Below are 11,796 nucleotides of genomic sequence, written 5' to 3' on the forward strand. Positions count from 1 at the left end.
CTGGAAATTTCATAGGCTGCAAAGGGTCAAAGGGACGTAGGAAGAAGGTCAGGAGATTTCAGTACGCACGAATTTGTATTCAACATTGATATTTCGTAATATCAAGCCAACGCCACTTGACGTGCAGAGCTCTGACCATTCTTGCTTGTGCATGGGGTCGATATAACGGGCAAAGTTCTGTACCCAATTGATCCGCCCGGATTCAGCGAAGCGGACGTATTCCACATTATTGACATGACCTTGACTGAATGGTCAAACATGCAAATCATATGGAGACGAGGGCGGTGATACCCTTGTGCAAATTAGACACCAAGTCTTGGAATATCTCGAAGGATTGGCAATGGCAGCGTCAACGGGGGGATACGCAAGGAAGTCCCTGAGGCACCTGCTTTCGACACACCGCATGAAGGAAATACGAAAAGCCCGAAACCTCCCACAAATGATTGCCTTCGAATAGGATCCGTTCATGATAGCTGGGGCAAAAGACACGTGCAGTAGAAACAAACCCATAAAAGAAATCAATGCACCTACCATGACATCCTACCATTACCCATCTCCCTTAGCATGTTGTCCTCTCAACAGCTTTTCACTCACCATATCACCCCACGCAACCTGCCGTCCTTCAATCCCCGCCCTCCTTCTGCCTGTTAGATACCCTTCCGATCCAACCAGTAGCTCCCTCCAATTCTTCGTCACTAATCTGAGTATTTCCCCAGCTTCGTCGATTTGTGCATTTGAGAGTCCAAAAATGATGCATTTCCCTATCCGCGATTTGAGCTCCGAAAGCCAGCGTGGTGAGAGCGACATGGGAACATCCGACAACGCAAAGTCGTAGGTTGTAGAAGTGGAATATGTGTGGATACGATGGTACGTGCTGAGGGCTAGAGCGGAGAGGGAAGGTTTTAGCGGTTAACAACGCCTGCCGAAAAAGGGGCAATGGTGTGATTTGTTATTCGTCTGTACCGTTATATGTCCCAATCTATCTACATAATAATAGTTGACAGACATGTACCACTGATGTCAGTGCTCACCTTGAGAACGCCGCGCTGTCCAATACTTCGCAAATAGACTGTAACTGTCGTCGCACTTAGCTCGTGAATCTACTCAAAACCCACAGTTTTGCCCGTTTTCGCCTCTCTTTCCTCCTTGGCTTGCTTTATTCTTGCCCTTTCGGCCCTTCTCCGTCGTCGATTGTTTGCATAGTCAGTACTGATGTCCGTGTCGTAAGTCTGTGGGCTACCGACACTTCCGCTAGCAGGCGGCCTTGCTGAGCCTGAGCTTTCTGGGATTGGTGGCGGAGGTGGTAAGTTGACAGGCGTCACTGGTGGTACGTTTGGACTCGACGATAGTGCTTCATTCCTGGCAGCGGCAAGTCTCTCGCTCTCGATCCTCATGGCCTCCGCATTCTGTCGGTCTTGAGCCTCACGCCGCCTAAAGCGCGAGCCACCGCCACCTTCGCCGCTAAGCGTGCTTTCGCTGGCATTTGCGCCTTGTCGAGCTCGACGTCGCGCCTCAGCTTCTGCTTCTGGTAGCCGACTGAGTGTGATGTTGCGACCATCCTTGTGCATCTTGACTTTGACGCTAACCGGCGGAGATGTGACGCCGCTGTCTTCACCTGCGCTGGTAGATTGATGTCGCGCCTGCGTATCTTGTCGGCTGGTAGATGCTTCTGCAACAGTAGCTCCCGCCAAGGGGGCAATGCCACGCCCTGAGCGACGATTGTGACGATCGCCCCTTCCAGGTGAACTGAATGCGTCTGAGCTAGAAGATTCGTGGTGAAGGACGCCCTGCGGATCGGGCGGTATTGCAGGCATGTCCGTTCGTCGAGGCACGCCTCCAAGAGGAAGCTCTGAATGATGATCCCTTTCCGCCTCCCGAGTGGCCCCGGCGCCTGGTATGACTCCAGCATTTGGATACGTACCAGCGGGTATGGGAGGTATCCCCTGTGCATTTGTCGGGTGCGGAGCGGCATACGATGCTTCGCTGCTAATACTCGACATTCCTGGGCGATGGTGCCGCGCAGGCCGTCCATCACCTGTGAAACGCTGACCATGCATTCGAGCATCTTGCTCTTGATGCAGGCGACGATCTCCTCCTCCGCCGCGCAATCTATCCCAGATGTTCTTCGCCAGTCCAGCCGCGCCTAGAGTCGCGAGTCCATCTCGAACACGATGTGGCCTTTGAGCTTCTCCACTAGCACTTGGTAGGGTGGACGAATAAGAGCTTTCTCGTGAGTGAGTACGATTTAACGGGTGATGCTCGCTGGTGTAGGGCGCAGGTGGAGGTATCTGAGTACTAGCTAAAGGTGCGGGTTGTCCATACGGGCCAGGCGCTGGTGGTAATGGCTGGCCGAAGGGCAAAGGCACCGCTGGAGGCGCCGGTCCATATCTTGGGTCGTTGATAGGAGTTGCTCCGCCAAGTGGAGGGCGATACGAGCTTACATCGCTGTTGCGCTCGTGATATCTCCTATCATAATACCTGGTGACTAGGCTTCCGAGGCCTATGGGTGCTGCGACTCTCAGTAATCGGTCTTCCCATCTGAACTCCCGACTATATTCCGAATATTTTTCGTCATCAAGTGAGTTTCGACGCGATCCCACGACCTCTGGTCCAGGGCGGCCTTCTGCTCGATCTTTTGACCTTCGCCGCAGCTTGTTAGCGATTGCGTACACTCCTGCCCCGGCAAGCGCAGGTTTGAGCCAGCTGCCCGATCCGCTGCGCCGTCTTCTATCGTCAGCTACACTTGACGGGCCGTAACTGTATCTGCTGTCGTAGTCCGTTCCACCATAATGCTTGACGCGTATGCGGGTCAACCAAAAGTAGGTTACAAGGAGAAGAAATGCCGCTAGAGCATACAATATGAAAAGGACTTTGGGAGCACCGTAAAGCGTAAGTCCTAAGGGTATCTGTGCCAGTCCTAGCAGGGCTGTGACGCGCCCAAGCCAATTGTGAAGCTGTAGTCGAGTCAGTACTGATTACCCTGAAGAAAATCAGCAGACCAAATATTACGCACCGTAACTCCTAGTGGCTCCTCCGAAGAATTCCTCTTATGTTTGCGATGTATCCACCAGCCTTGTATGAAGCCTACAAGAGTGAGAACGAATATGGCAGTCCCAACACCGTGATGCGGATTCGAAAGGCGTCTTGTCGGACCCACGGCAATATTCCCGAGGATGAAGATCACAGTAACCAACAGGACGGCGAGTATGTTAAGCCATATGTGTATCCTTACAGCTCTTCTTGGATATCGAGTATAGAATCTAGAGACTAGAATTGCGGCTGGGACGATGGCCAGGAATGTGATAGCAGCGATGGTTCCATGTGCTCGGATTAGACTGTGGTATCCTGGAAGTTCTCGGAAACGGTTTCCCATGCCTAGGACACAATTAGATAAGCGAAAGTCGCTGGGATTTCCTAAACTCATACCATTGTAACGCATCGTCTCGAAATTAAGGCCTACGAGATTTGGTAACAGGAAAGCATTCCTGGATGTGTCCCATGTTCCGTCTCCAACAGTCATTGTATCAGACTTGTACGAGCTGCTTCCTGCAGGAGCTTCTTGTGGAGAGTCTGACATCTTTGGATATCCTCTATGGAGACCCTAGGATCTCCAGAATCTAGAGGAAACTCATGCGGCAATTCTTTAAATCTGAGGATTCCGATTGCTTTCAGCGACTCCCTGGTTTTTCAAGCTTGCCACCAGAACGGAATTCGTAATTTTGGGTGGGAAAGGACAAGAACCTCCGTCTGAGAAATATTTTCTGGGTTTGCCCAATGCTTTGGTATGCAAATGATTCACAAAAGGCTTGTTGAAACTTCTCCACGCAAGATCGACTTGTAACCAAGCTCTTGGATACTTGGAAATCCGGGCCTTGGTGCAGTATTTAGGGCTATTTGCTAGGGCAACGGTCATCGATAAGATTTTCCCGCACTAGTCCCACGCCCGCACAAGCCCTCCTCCACCAAAACCACGCGTACAATACATCCCATGCTTTCTTGAGCGTCGAATGGTGAATTCTTGCTACAATAATATGAGCAAGCAAGCAAACAAAAGCAGTAGAATAAGCGTCGCTGCCGATAGCTGAACAGTAAGGATGCATTATATACTTGCTTGCTTTATCAGTCACGTCTCAACACTACCGTATTCTGTGGCGCAGGAAGCTTCAAGCATCAGTTCCACTTCTGGACCCGTGGAGCATATCTGTGGAGCAAAATCAAAAGTTCTACTCTGAAAGTAGTAGGTCGATGAGGTGTCTGGTTGTCTTTATTACTCTCTATGGACGTATAAACGAACCGTGTCACAAGCCTGGGCACTTCGATGCTGTGAATCGTTCCATCAATCTTTTCCAGCTACTCTTTATTCTACAGAAGCACGCTATCTCATAGCCTGGAATGAACATGTCTACATCTCAATGTTTTCTGGTCAAAGAACTTTGACGTGCTTCAGTGCACCGTTTCCATGTGCTTCGTGGGTACAATAACACAAGCGTGTACCTTCCACGCCAGCTTTTGTCCTACCGAAGGCGGATGCGCGACATGCTGAGCGCCGCGAAAGATAATAGATATCACAATAATGCGTTTGTGATGGAAGACGACAAGATGTTTCCGCCTTGTTCTGTCTCAATCGGTCTGGGCCGCCATCCCACAATGCGCTATTCTTTGTATGCATTAGTGCTCACTGTGATCTGCCCAATCAAAAGGATGATCGCTGTTCTCCCCCTCTCCAAGCTCTTTCACCGGCGGCTATCATGCAGCTCGAGTCTACAATTGGCGCTGACTCCGAAGACCCTTTCACATGGGCGGAAGACACAGGATTCCCTGCGAAATGACCTCCTGTCGACCTCCACTTCATTGAGCCACCTCTACACGACGAACCCAGACTGCCAGGCCCTGCCCTCAAGTGCCTTGGTCGACGACGAACTTATGAATTGAGGATCTCGAGCATTGATCTCACCATGACTTTACGATCCTGTTACGGCGCCATCCCAAGGAAATGGAGAACACCAAGAGCACTACGAGCTCTTTTCATCTTTGAACTCATTTGCGCCGTTCCTGCTCTCGCTCTGTACGGTATATCACAGCCAGATTTATATCGCACGAAGTTCTGGCAAGAGGGTAGCGACCACGGATGGAACAGCAGTCCTGACCAGATCATCTACTCGTACGCCAACTACAAGCCAGTTGATGCACCATTGCCATGGAGCAACTTGTATGCATCCATCCATATCTGCTCCTTGTTATGAAGAAAACAGCTGACGAAACCCAGCACAACGTACTTTAACGTCATTGTCTCGGTGGTCTCCATCTTCGCTCTTCTACTCAAAATCATCGCGACTGTGATGCATATATTTCTTCCGATTATATCACTGTTTGTGCATGCCGGACTTGCTGCAGTCTGGGCCGTCGCCATCCACAATCAAGCTGCGTCGGACATGAGCGATCCCGCACATCCACAACCTGGGGCGCCTTGGTATATAACAAAAAGCTGTGGTGAGGTTAATCCGGATTTGAATGGGTATTGCAAGCAAGCGAAATCGGCTTTCGCAATCACAGTAATTCTATGGTTCGTTCAAACTATAACCGTGATGCTCGCCCAACTGACCATTCATATAGCGCCATTCAAGTCGGCTACATTATTCTCACAATATTTTCGCTGTATCCAACGAAAGATTTCCGTGAGTCTCGACGCTCCAAACTTTCAGATCAGGAAGCTCGTTATCAGCCATGGGAAATGCTTGAGGCACCAAAGACACCAGGTACTGCCGGTGGCTTGAAAAGTCCGACAACGCCTAGAACAATGGCATTCAACAAGCTGTCAAGGAAAGGGATCCAGCAGAAAGCCGCTCCCAAAAAGGAAACTCAGAATAACGGGAAAGCACCGGAGAGGCAAGGAAATTTGGGGATTACATTGAAACACCATGTCTCAATGAACGATGACGAAGCATATGGATCGGCTCGGTGAAATACAAATGGAGAAATTAATGTGGAATTTATTGCAACGTTACTCGTATCTCAGCGCTCCCATGGTGGAAGCAGGCTGTCTTTCTCAGTGTAGGCATAGATCCTGACTGTCATTCATATTGTTGAAGTCAGAATACAATCAAAAGTCTCAAACCCAACACCTTTGGGAATGCTCTCTTTCTTGTCGTGTAGACGACATGCTAAACTGGACATTTGAAGTGGTTCTGTGGGAATCGATACTGCATCATAGCACATTTATCGCCATCGATTTATGAGAAAGATGGGTGTCTGTGCTCATTTGAGTACTGTTCTACACACAAGGGTTTCCTAAAGAGTAGACTGCAGTAGAAGAGGAGACCCTCTTTTGAGTGAATACCTTAGGAAGTCTCAGTCTTGGTGCTGTTAATCGCAAAAGTTATAGAAGTTCAAGCTTAGTCAGCAGCCACTTTACGCGACCTCCAACGCGACTTGATATCAAACTTTTTTCACATAAAGAGGGATTCGGTCTTCAAGATCCTCCATTCTCGCTACCTGATCCATAAATCAGTGCGCTACTAAAAGTTCAGGTACTATGGAAGCTTTCGAGCGAATATACCTAGATCTTTCAAAGCAACCTGGTAAATGCAGGATTGCTGAAACCGGCCTTGGATGGAAACCCTCAGGCGGCGGTGACACCTTCACTTTAGATGCAAGCAACATAACAGCTGTGCAATGGAGTAGAGCAGCCAAAGGCTTCGAATTAAAAATTCTCTCAAGAAATGCCGGCGTAATCCAGTTGGATGGCTTTGAACAAGACGTAAAGTCTCTTCTCACTTGAGGAGCGCAAGCTCACCGACTGCAGGACTTCGATCGCACAGCGAAAGTCTTCAAACTGTTCTATGGCATCAACCTCGAGAATAAAGAACACAATCTGCGCGGCTGGAATTGGGGTAAAGCAGACTTTGGCAAAGCGGAGCTCTCTTTCAACGTTCAAAACCGCCCCGCATTTGAAGTCCCATATTCAGAGATAGTGAACACGAACTTGGCAGGAAAGAATGAAGTGGCGGTTGAATTCTCACTTCCAGCCAACGGCAGTGAAACAGGCACAAACGGCGACTTGGGTGGGGCAAGAGCGAGAGGGCGCAAAGCTGGTGCGGGCAAAGATCAGCTCGTGGAGATGAGGTTCTATATTCCCGGAACAGTGACAAAGAAAGAAGGGGACGATGAAGGGGATGAAAAAAGCGTAGACGGTGAAGACGTGGAGGAACAGAATGCGGCCAATGTTTTCTACGATACACTAATGGACAAAGCCGAGATTGGGGAGGTCGCTGGAGATACTTTTGCGACATTCTTGGATGTCCTACATCTAACACCAAGGTACGATAACATCGTTCGTGTCATGAAATGTTGGACTAATGGCAAACAGAGGTCGATTCGATGTTGATATGTACGAAAACTCCTTCCGATTACGAGGTAAAACCTACGACTACAAGATCCAGTACGACCATATCAAGAAATTCATGCTTCTACCGAAACCAGACGACATGCATACCTTAATCACTATAGGTCTTGACCCCCCTTACGCCAAGGTCAGACCAGATATCCTTTTTAGTCATGCAATTCAAAAGAGAAGAGGAAGTGATAATCGAACTCAACATGACAGAGTGAGTCTCTCCTTTTTAGACCTAGTCTCACGGATCACTGACAACACCAGCGAACTCCTCGAAGGCAACTACAAAGGCAAGCTGCAATCCCGCTACGAAGCACCCCAACACAGCGTTGTCGCCCAAATATTCCGAGGCCTCGCCGGCAAGAAAGTAGTCACCCCTTCCAAAGACTTCGTATCGCACCATCAACAATCCGGGGTAAAATGCAGCATCAAAGCCAACGAAGGGCACCTCTTCTGCCTCGACAAATCCTTCATGTTCATCCCCAAACCCTCCACCTACATTCCCTTCGACAACATCTCCATGATCGTCATGTCGCGCGTAGGCGGCGCCGTGTCCGCATCCCGGACGTTCGACATCTCCATCATGATGAAATCAGGGGGCACTGAACATCAATTCAGCAACATCAACCGGGAGGAGCAGAAGCCGCTAGAGGATTTCTTCCAGGCGAAGGGGTTGAAGGTGCGGAATGAGATGCTGGAGGATTCGAGCGCCTTGATTCAGGCTGCGCTGAATGATGCGGATATCAATAGTAGTGAGGACGAGGTGGTGCAGGGGAATCCGGATCGAGGGAGCGCGGATGAGGATAGTGAGAGTGCGGACGAGGACTTTCAGAGTGGGAGTGATAGTGATGTGGCGGAGGAGTATGATTCTGCGCACTCGAGCTCCGGGAGTGGGAGTGGGAGTGATGTGGAAATGGGTGATGCGGATGGGGAGGAGGCGAATGGTGTCAATGGGAATGAGAGGAGTGTGGAGCCGAAAAAGAAGAAGGTTAAGACGGGGAAGTAAGGGGAGTATCTCATTGAACCTTTAGTCTCATGTCTTTGACGGCATTGCGACGGCGTCTGACATCAAATGGTCTATCTATGAAGACCAGCCCTCCAGATCCCTAGGGAAGGGTTGGATACATCTCACGTATCAAGATATTTCTCAATATGCAGGAAATTGAACGGGCTCTCATCAACACATTCTTGCTTGTGCTGTGTTTTTCGGCAAATCACACCTGATGTTGCACCATTCGCCTTCATACCCTTCGATATAAAAGCATCTGCATCCGCATATCCTCCAGAGGTAACGGATACCTCAACCCCTCAGCGAGCCTAAACCATCTACTGTCCCAACACAGCTCCTTTTCCCACCTCGCCTTCTTTCCCCTCCCTTTTTCCCCATCCCCTTCCCCGCCCCCCTCCCCACTGGCAGCACTAACAAGCAACGTCCTATCCACCAGCCAACCCATCGGATATCTCTTCTCTTTTCTCCCTTCCCCAACCCTCTCCCCCTTCCCCAGATTAATACTAGCATAACTCCCCGCGCCATCCACGACCAACAAGCCAGCGCCGGGCTCCAGCACGTTGGTCAGACTTAGCAAAAAGGCCGTAGTCCTGCTCAAGGACGTCGTGTACAGCTCATTAAGCGTGAAACCCACCGTCACGAGCTGCACGCCTGTAAAAAGGCGCTCGATTTCCTCGTAGGATAAGGTGAAGATGTCTTGCTTTTCAAACCGGGTTCTCAGAGAGGGAAGGAATGATTGGCCGGCGAAGGTGAGGGCGGACGTGAGGGCAGCGGTGATGGATGACCAGTCTGCGATATCGAGGAGTGTGATATCCACCACCCTTTGTTTCTTCCCTCCCTCGTTCTCTTTTCCTTTCCCCGCATTCACGCCATTGCTACCATGCTGGTGAAAGTAGCTCGATAAGCCCACGAGTTCAGCTCCTCCACCTCCCCCTACACACACAACCTTCACCCCCTCCTCACCACTTGTCTCCCCCCCTGTCTCTCCCCCTACATGACCCCTCTGGCCATCGTCACCATCCCCTTCCCCATTGCCAATCCCCAATTCCCCACATCCTCCAAGACCCAAGCCAGCCCCCCTCAGCCCAAACAAATCAACCTCCCCAAAAATAGCCGCATACCCCGCCGCTCTCCCTGGACTCCATCTCGCCGCGTACGCTCTCCTGAAATCGTCCGCCCCAAAAGCGCGCTCGAAGTCTCTGTTATACAGGTGCGTCTTCACTTGCTGTATTGTTGTCTTTGTTTCGTCTAAAGAGGGCAAGGGCGGAGCGATAGAGGCACTATCGGCGCTGGTGGTGGGGGAAGAGCCGTGTGTAGGTGTAGATTCAGGAAGAGCTGTGAGGGTCGGGGTTTTGGGAGGAGGGAAGAAAGTGGTGCTGTAGATGTCGCGGATGGATTGTTGGATTTCTCGCGGGAGGATTAGGGGTGGTGATGGTGGGGCTTGCGGTGGAGGGGATGATTCAGTATGGGGTTTGGTGGATGGTCGATTAGGTAGGGATTTCTTTGTATGTTTGGAAGTAGGGCGAGAGTGCTTTTGAGGCATTGAAGTGAGGACATGGTTGATGATGAAGGTTGTGCGGTCCAAGTGTCAGAGACACTGATTGAAAGGGAATAAAAATTTGGAAGCCGATGAAGACAAGTCTGCATAATTAAGTTTCTGCATGATTGATCGGTTTCCTTACGCTTGAACAGTCGCTGTGCTTATGCTCTCTACTATTACATTATCAACCCTATCGGCTGCATGCTTTTCGGAATGAATAAATCGCTTCAACGCTTGTACGCTTGCACGCTCGTATTTTCACTGCAAAGATTGCTTGAGACTCCCATAATGCATATACTCGTTGCCGGTCCCCCAATCCACAGGCGTTTCTGTTCCCACCATCGTCATAGCATGAATGCAACACCCACAGCCGCTCCCAAGACCACAACCATCTCCTTGCCGCAGCCTCTCGTCATTGCTGCTTCGCCTGTCTGTAACCCAGGCTGTCCGCTGGTAGTCTTTCCTGCGCCCGCACCAGCGGTACCGGAGGGTGTCTCGGCTCCCGCGCTAGGTGCGACCACTGTGATCGCTGTGATCGTTGATTGGTCGCCATTAGGTAATGTACTTGTGTGCAGAAGAGTTGAGGTGATTGAAGATGGACCCTGAACTGGGCCGGATGAAGACGAAGCAGAAGGTGATAGGGTGGTTGCACCCCCTCCGACGGTTGAAACGATTGTCAAGCCAGCGGCGTTAGTGGTGGTGACGACCTGACCTGCTGTGAGAGATGCAGAACCAGACGACGTAGGCGTTGGCGAGTTGACGGCTGGGCTTGATGTCTGGGTTGCAAGCGTGCTTTGAAAGCTTTCTACTGCAGAGGAAGAAGTCTCAGAGCCTTGAGGCACTGGAGCCACCCGCGTGGTAGCTGGTACCTGGGATTCCGGTGGAGATGTGGATGTTGTGAGGGTTCCATTTGCGACCTGACGTTTGCCAAGTTTGGCCATCTTCAGTATGCCGGTTGCAATGTCGGGCTCCTCCCTGTGTATAGCCTCGACCGCTGTCCGATCTTCAGGAAACATCCCATGGGCGAACTTTCTGGGGGAGAAGTCGTGAAGGGCGGCATGTAGGGCTGGTGGGTCGACCTGGGCTAGAAGATGTTGAAATGCATCTTGGTCAACTTGAGTCTCCTGGTCTTGATCGTTTGCTTCGGTAGAGATAGAAGGTCGTGTGAGGGTGAGGAGTAAGATGCATTGGATGATGCTACGTATTGAAGCCATACTGTGCTGTCTCGATTGTGGATTATTGATTGTACTGTTCGACATCAATTAGTTTTGATCTCCTATTTGCTGCAGCAACGCGATGGGGTAGGTTCATTGGATTCTGAAGGTAGACAGGTGAGGATGTGGAACGTACCTTCCTCCCACGCTCAGGGTTTCTAACGAGTGACGATGTCGAATTGAAGGTGGATGGAGGTATGCACAGGAAGAATTATGTGGTGGAAGGAGAGGCCTGCTGGCTGCAGGTCGGGTTCACGCAGTGATGGACCCACTTATGACGAACCCTTGCTGCTGCAGCTAGCTGACTTATAACTTGTTGAAGTCAAATGCTCCAATTCGTACAGCAGAAGCAAGAAATGAAGAAATAGAAAGGCAGACTTCTTGAGAGATTTATCGATCAGTGTGTGCTTCTGACCGCCGCCATTGACTTCGCATTGAGGAATAATAATGATAAGGCCATAGGGTAATTAATGATCAGGTGATGGGGGGAGGGTACGGTGAGGTGTTTGGGAATGTCGATGCTAGGCCACTATGGGAATCCTAAATACGAGCCAAGCTCCCCACTAGCCGCCCATGATCTGCTTACTATTTTAGGACCGTCTTTTCACCCACTTCGTCTGCGTATGTTACGTCAGGTCAATTC

The 11,796-nt window shown here is 50.4% G+C and overlaps 4 protein-coding genes across 4 annotated transcripts; 1 reads left to right on the top strand and 3 right to left on the bottom strand.

Annotated features, from left to right (window-relative positions):
* Nucleotides 1-1,100: 1,100 nt before the first annotated feature.
* Nucleotides 1,101-3,577, bottom strand: KY384_008195 (uncharacterized protein; the record flags this gene model as incomplete). The annotated part of the gene is made up of 2 exons (XM_044816684.1): nt 1,101-2,954; nt 3,014-3,577. 2 exons carry the CDS (start codon nt 3,575-3,577, stop codon nt 1,101-1,103), a joined length of 2,418 nt encoding a protein of 805 aa, XP_044666049.1.
* Nucleotides 3,578-4,955: 1,378 nt separating this feature from the next.
* POB3 (FACT complex subunit) lies at nt 4,956-8,396 on the top strand (the record flags this gene model as incomplete). The annotated part of the gene is made up of 7 exons (XM_044816685.1): nt 4,956-5,209; nt 5,267-5,563; nt 5,614-5,958; nt 6,017-6,051; nt 6,528-6,757; nt 6,803-7,317; nt 7,367-8,396. 7 exons carry the CDS (start codon nt 4,956-4,958, stop codon nt 8,394-8,396), a joined length of 2,706 nt encoding a protein of 901 aa, XP_044666050.1.
* A 235-nt stretch (nt 8,397-8,631) lies between these two features.
* KY384_008197 (uncharacterized protein) lies at nt 8,632-9,942 on the bottom strand (the record flags this gene model as incomplete). The annotated part of the gene is made up of 1 exon (XM_044816686.1): nt 8,632-9,942. The coding sequence occupies one exon, from the start codon at nt 9,940-9,942 to the stop codon at nt 8,632-8,634; it is 1,311 nt and encodes a 436-aa protein (XP_044666051.1).
* A 341-nt stretch (nt 9,943-10,283) lies between these two features.
* KY384_008198 (uncharacterized protein) lies at nt 10,284-11,153 on the bottom strand (the record flags this gene model as incomplete). The annotated part of the gene is made up of 1 exon (XM_044816687.1): nt 10,284-11,153. One exon carries the CDS (start codon nt 11,151-11,153, stop codon nt 10,284-10,286), a length of 870 nt encoding a protein of 289 aa, XP_044666052.1.
* Between the last annotated feature and the right edge of the window lie 643 nt (nt 11,154-11,796).

The sequence above is a fragment of the Bacidia gigantensis genome, assembly GCF_019456465.1.
Source record: "Bacidia gigantensis strain McMullin 20006 chromosome Unknown contig_295, whole genome shotgun sequence".
Classification (NCBI taxonomy): domain Eukaryota; kingdom Fungi; phylum Ascomycota; class Lecanoromycetes; order Lecanorales; family Ramalinaceae; genus Bacidia; species Bacidia gigantensis.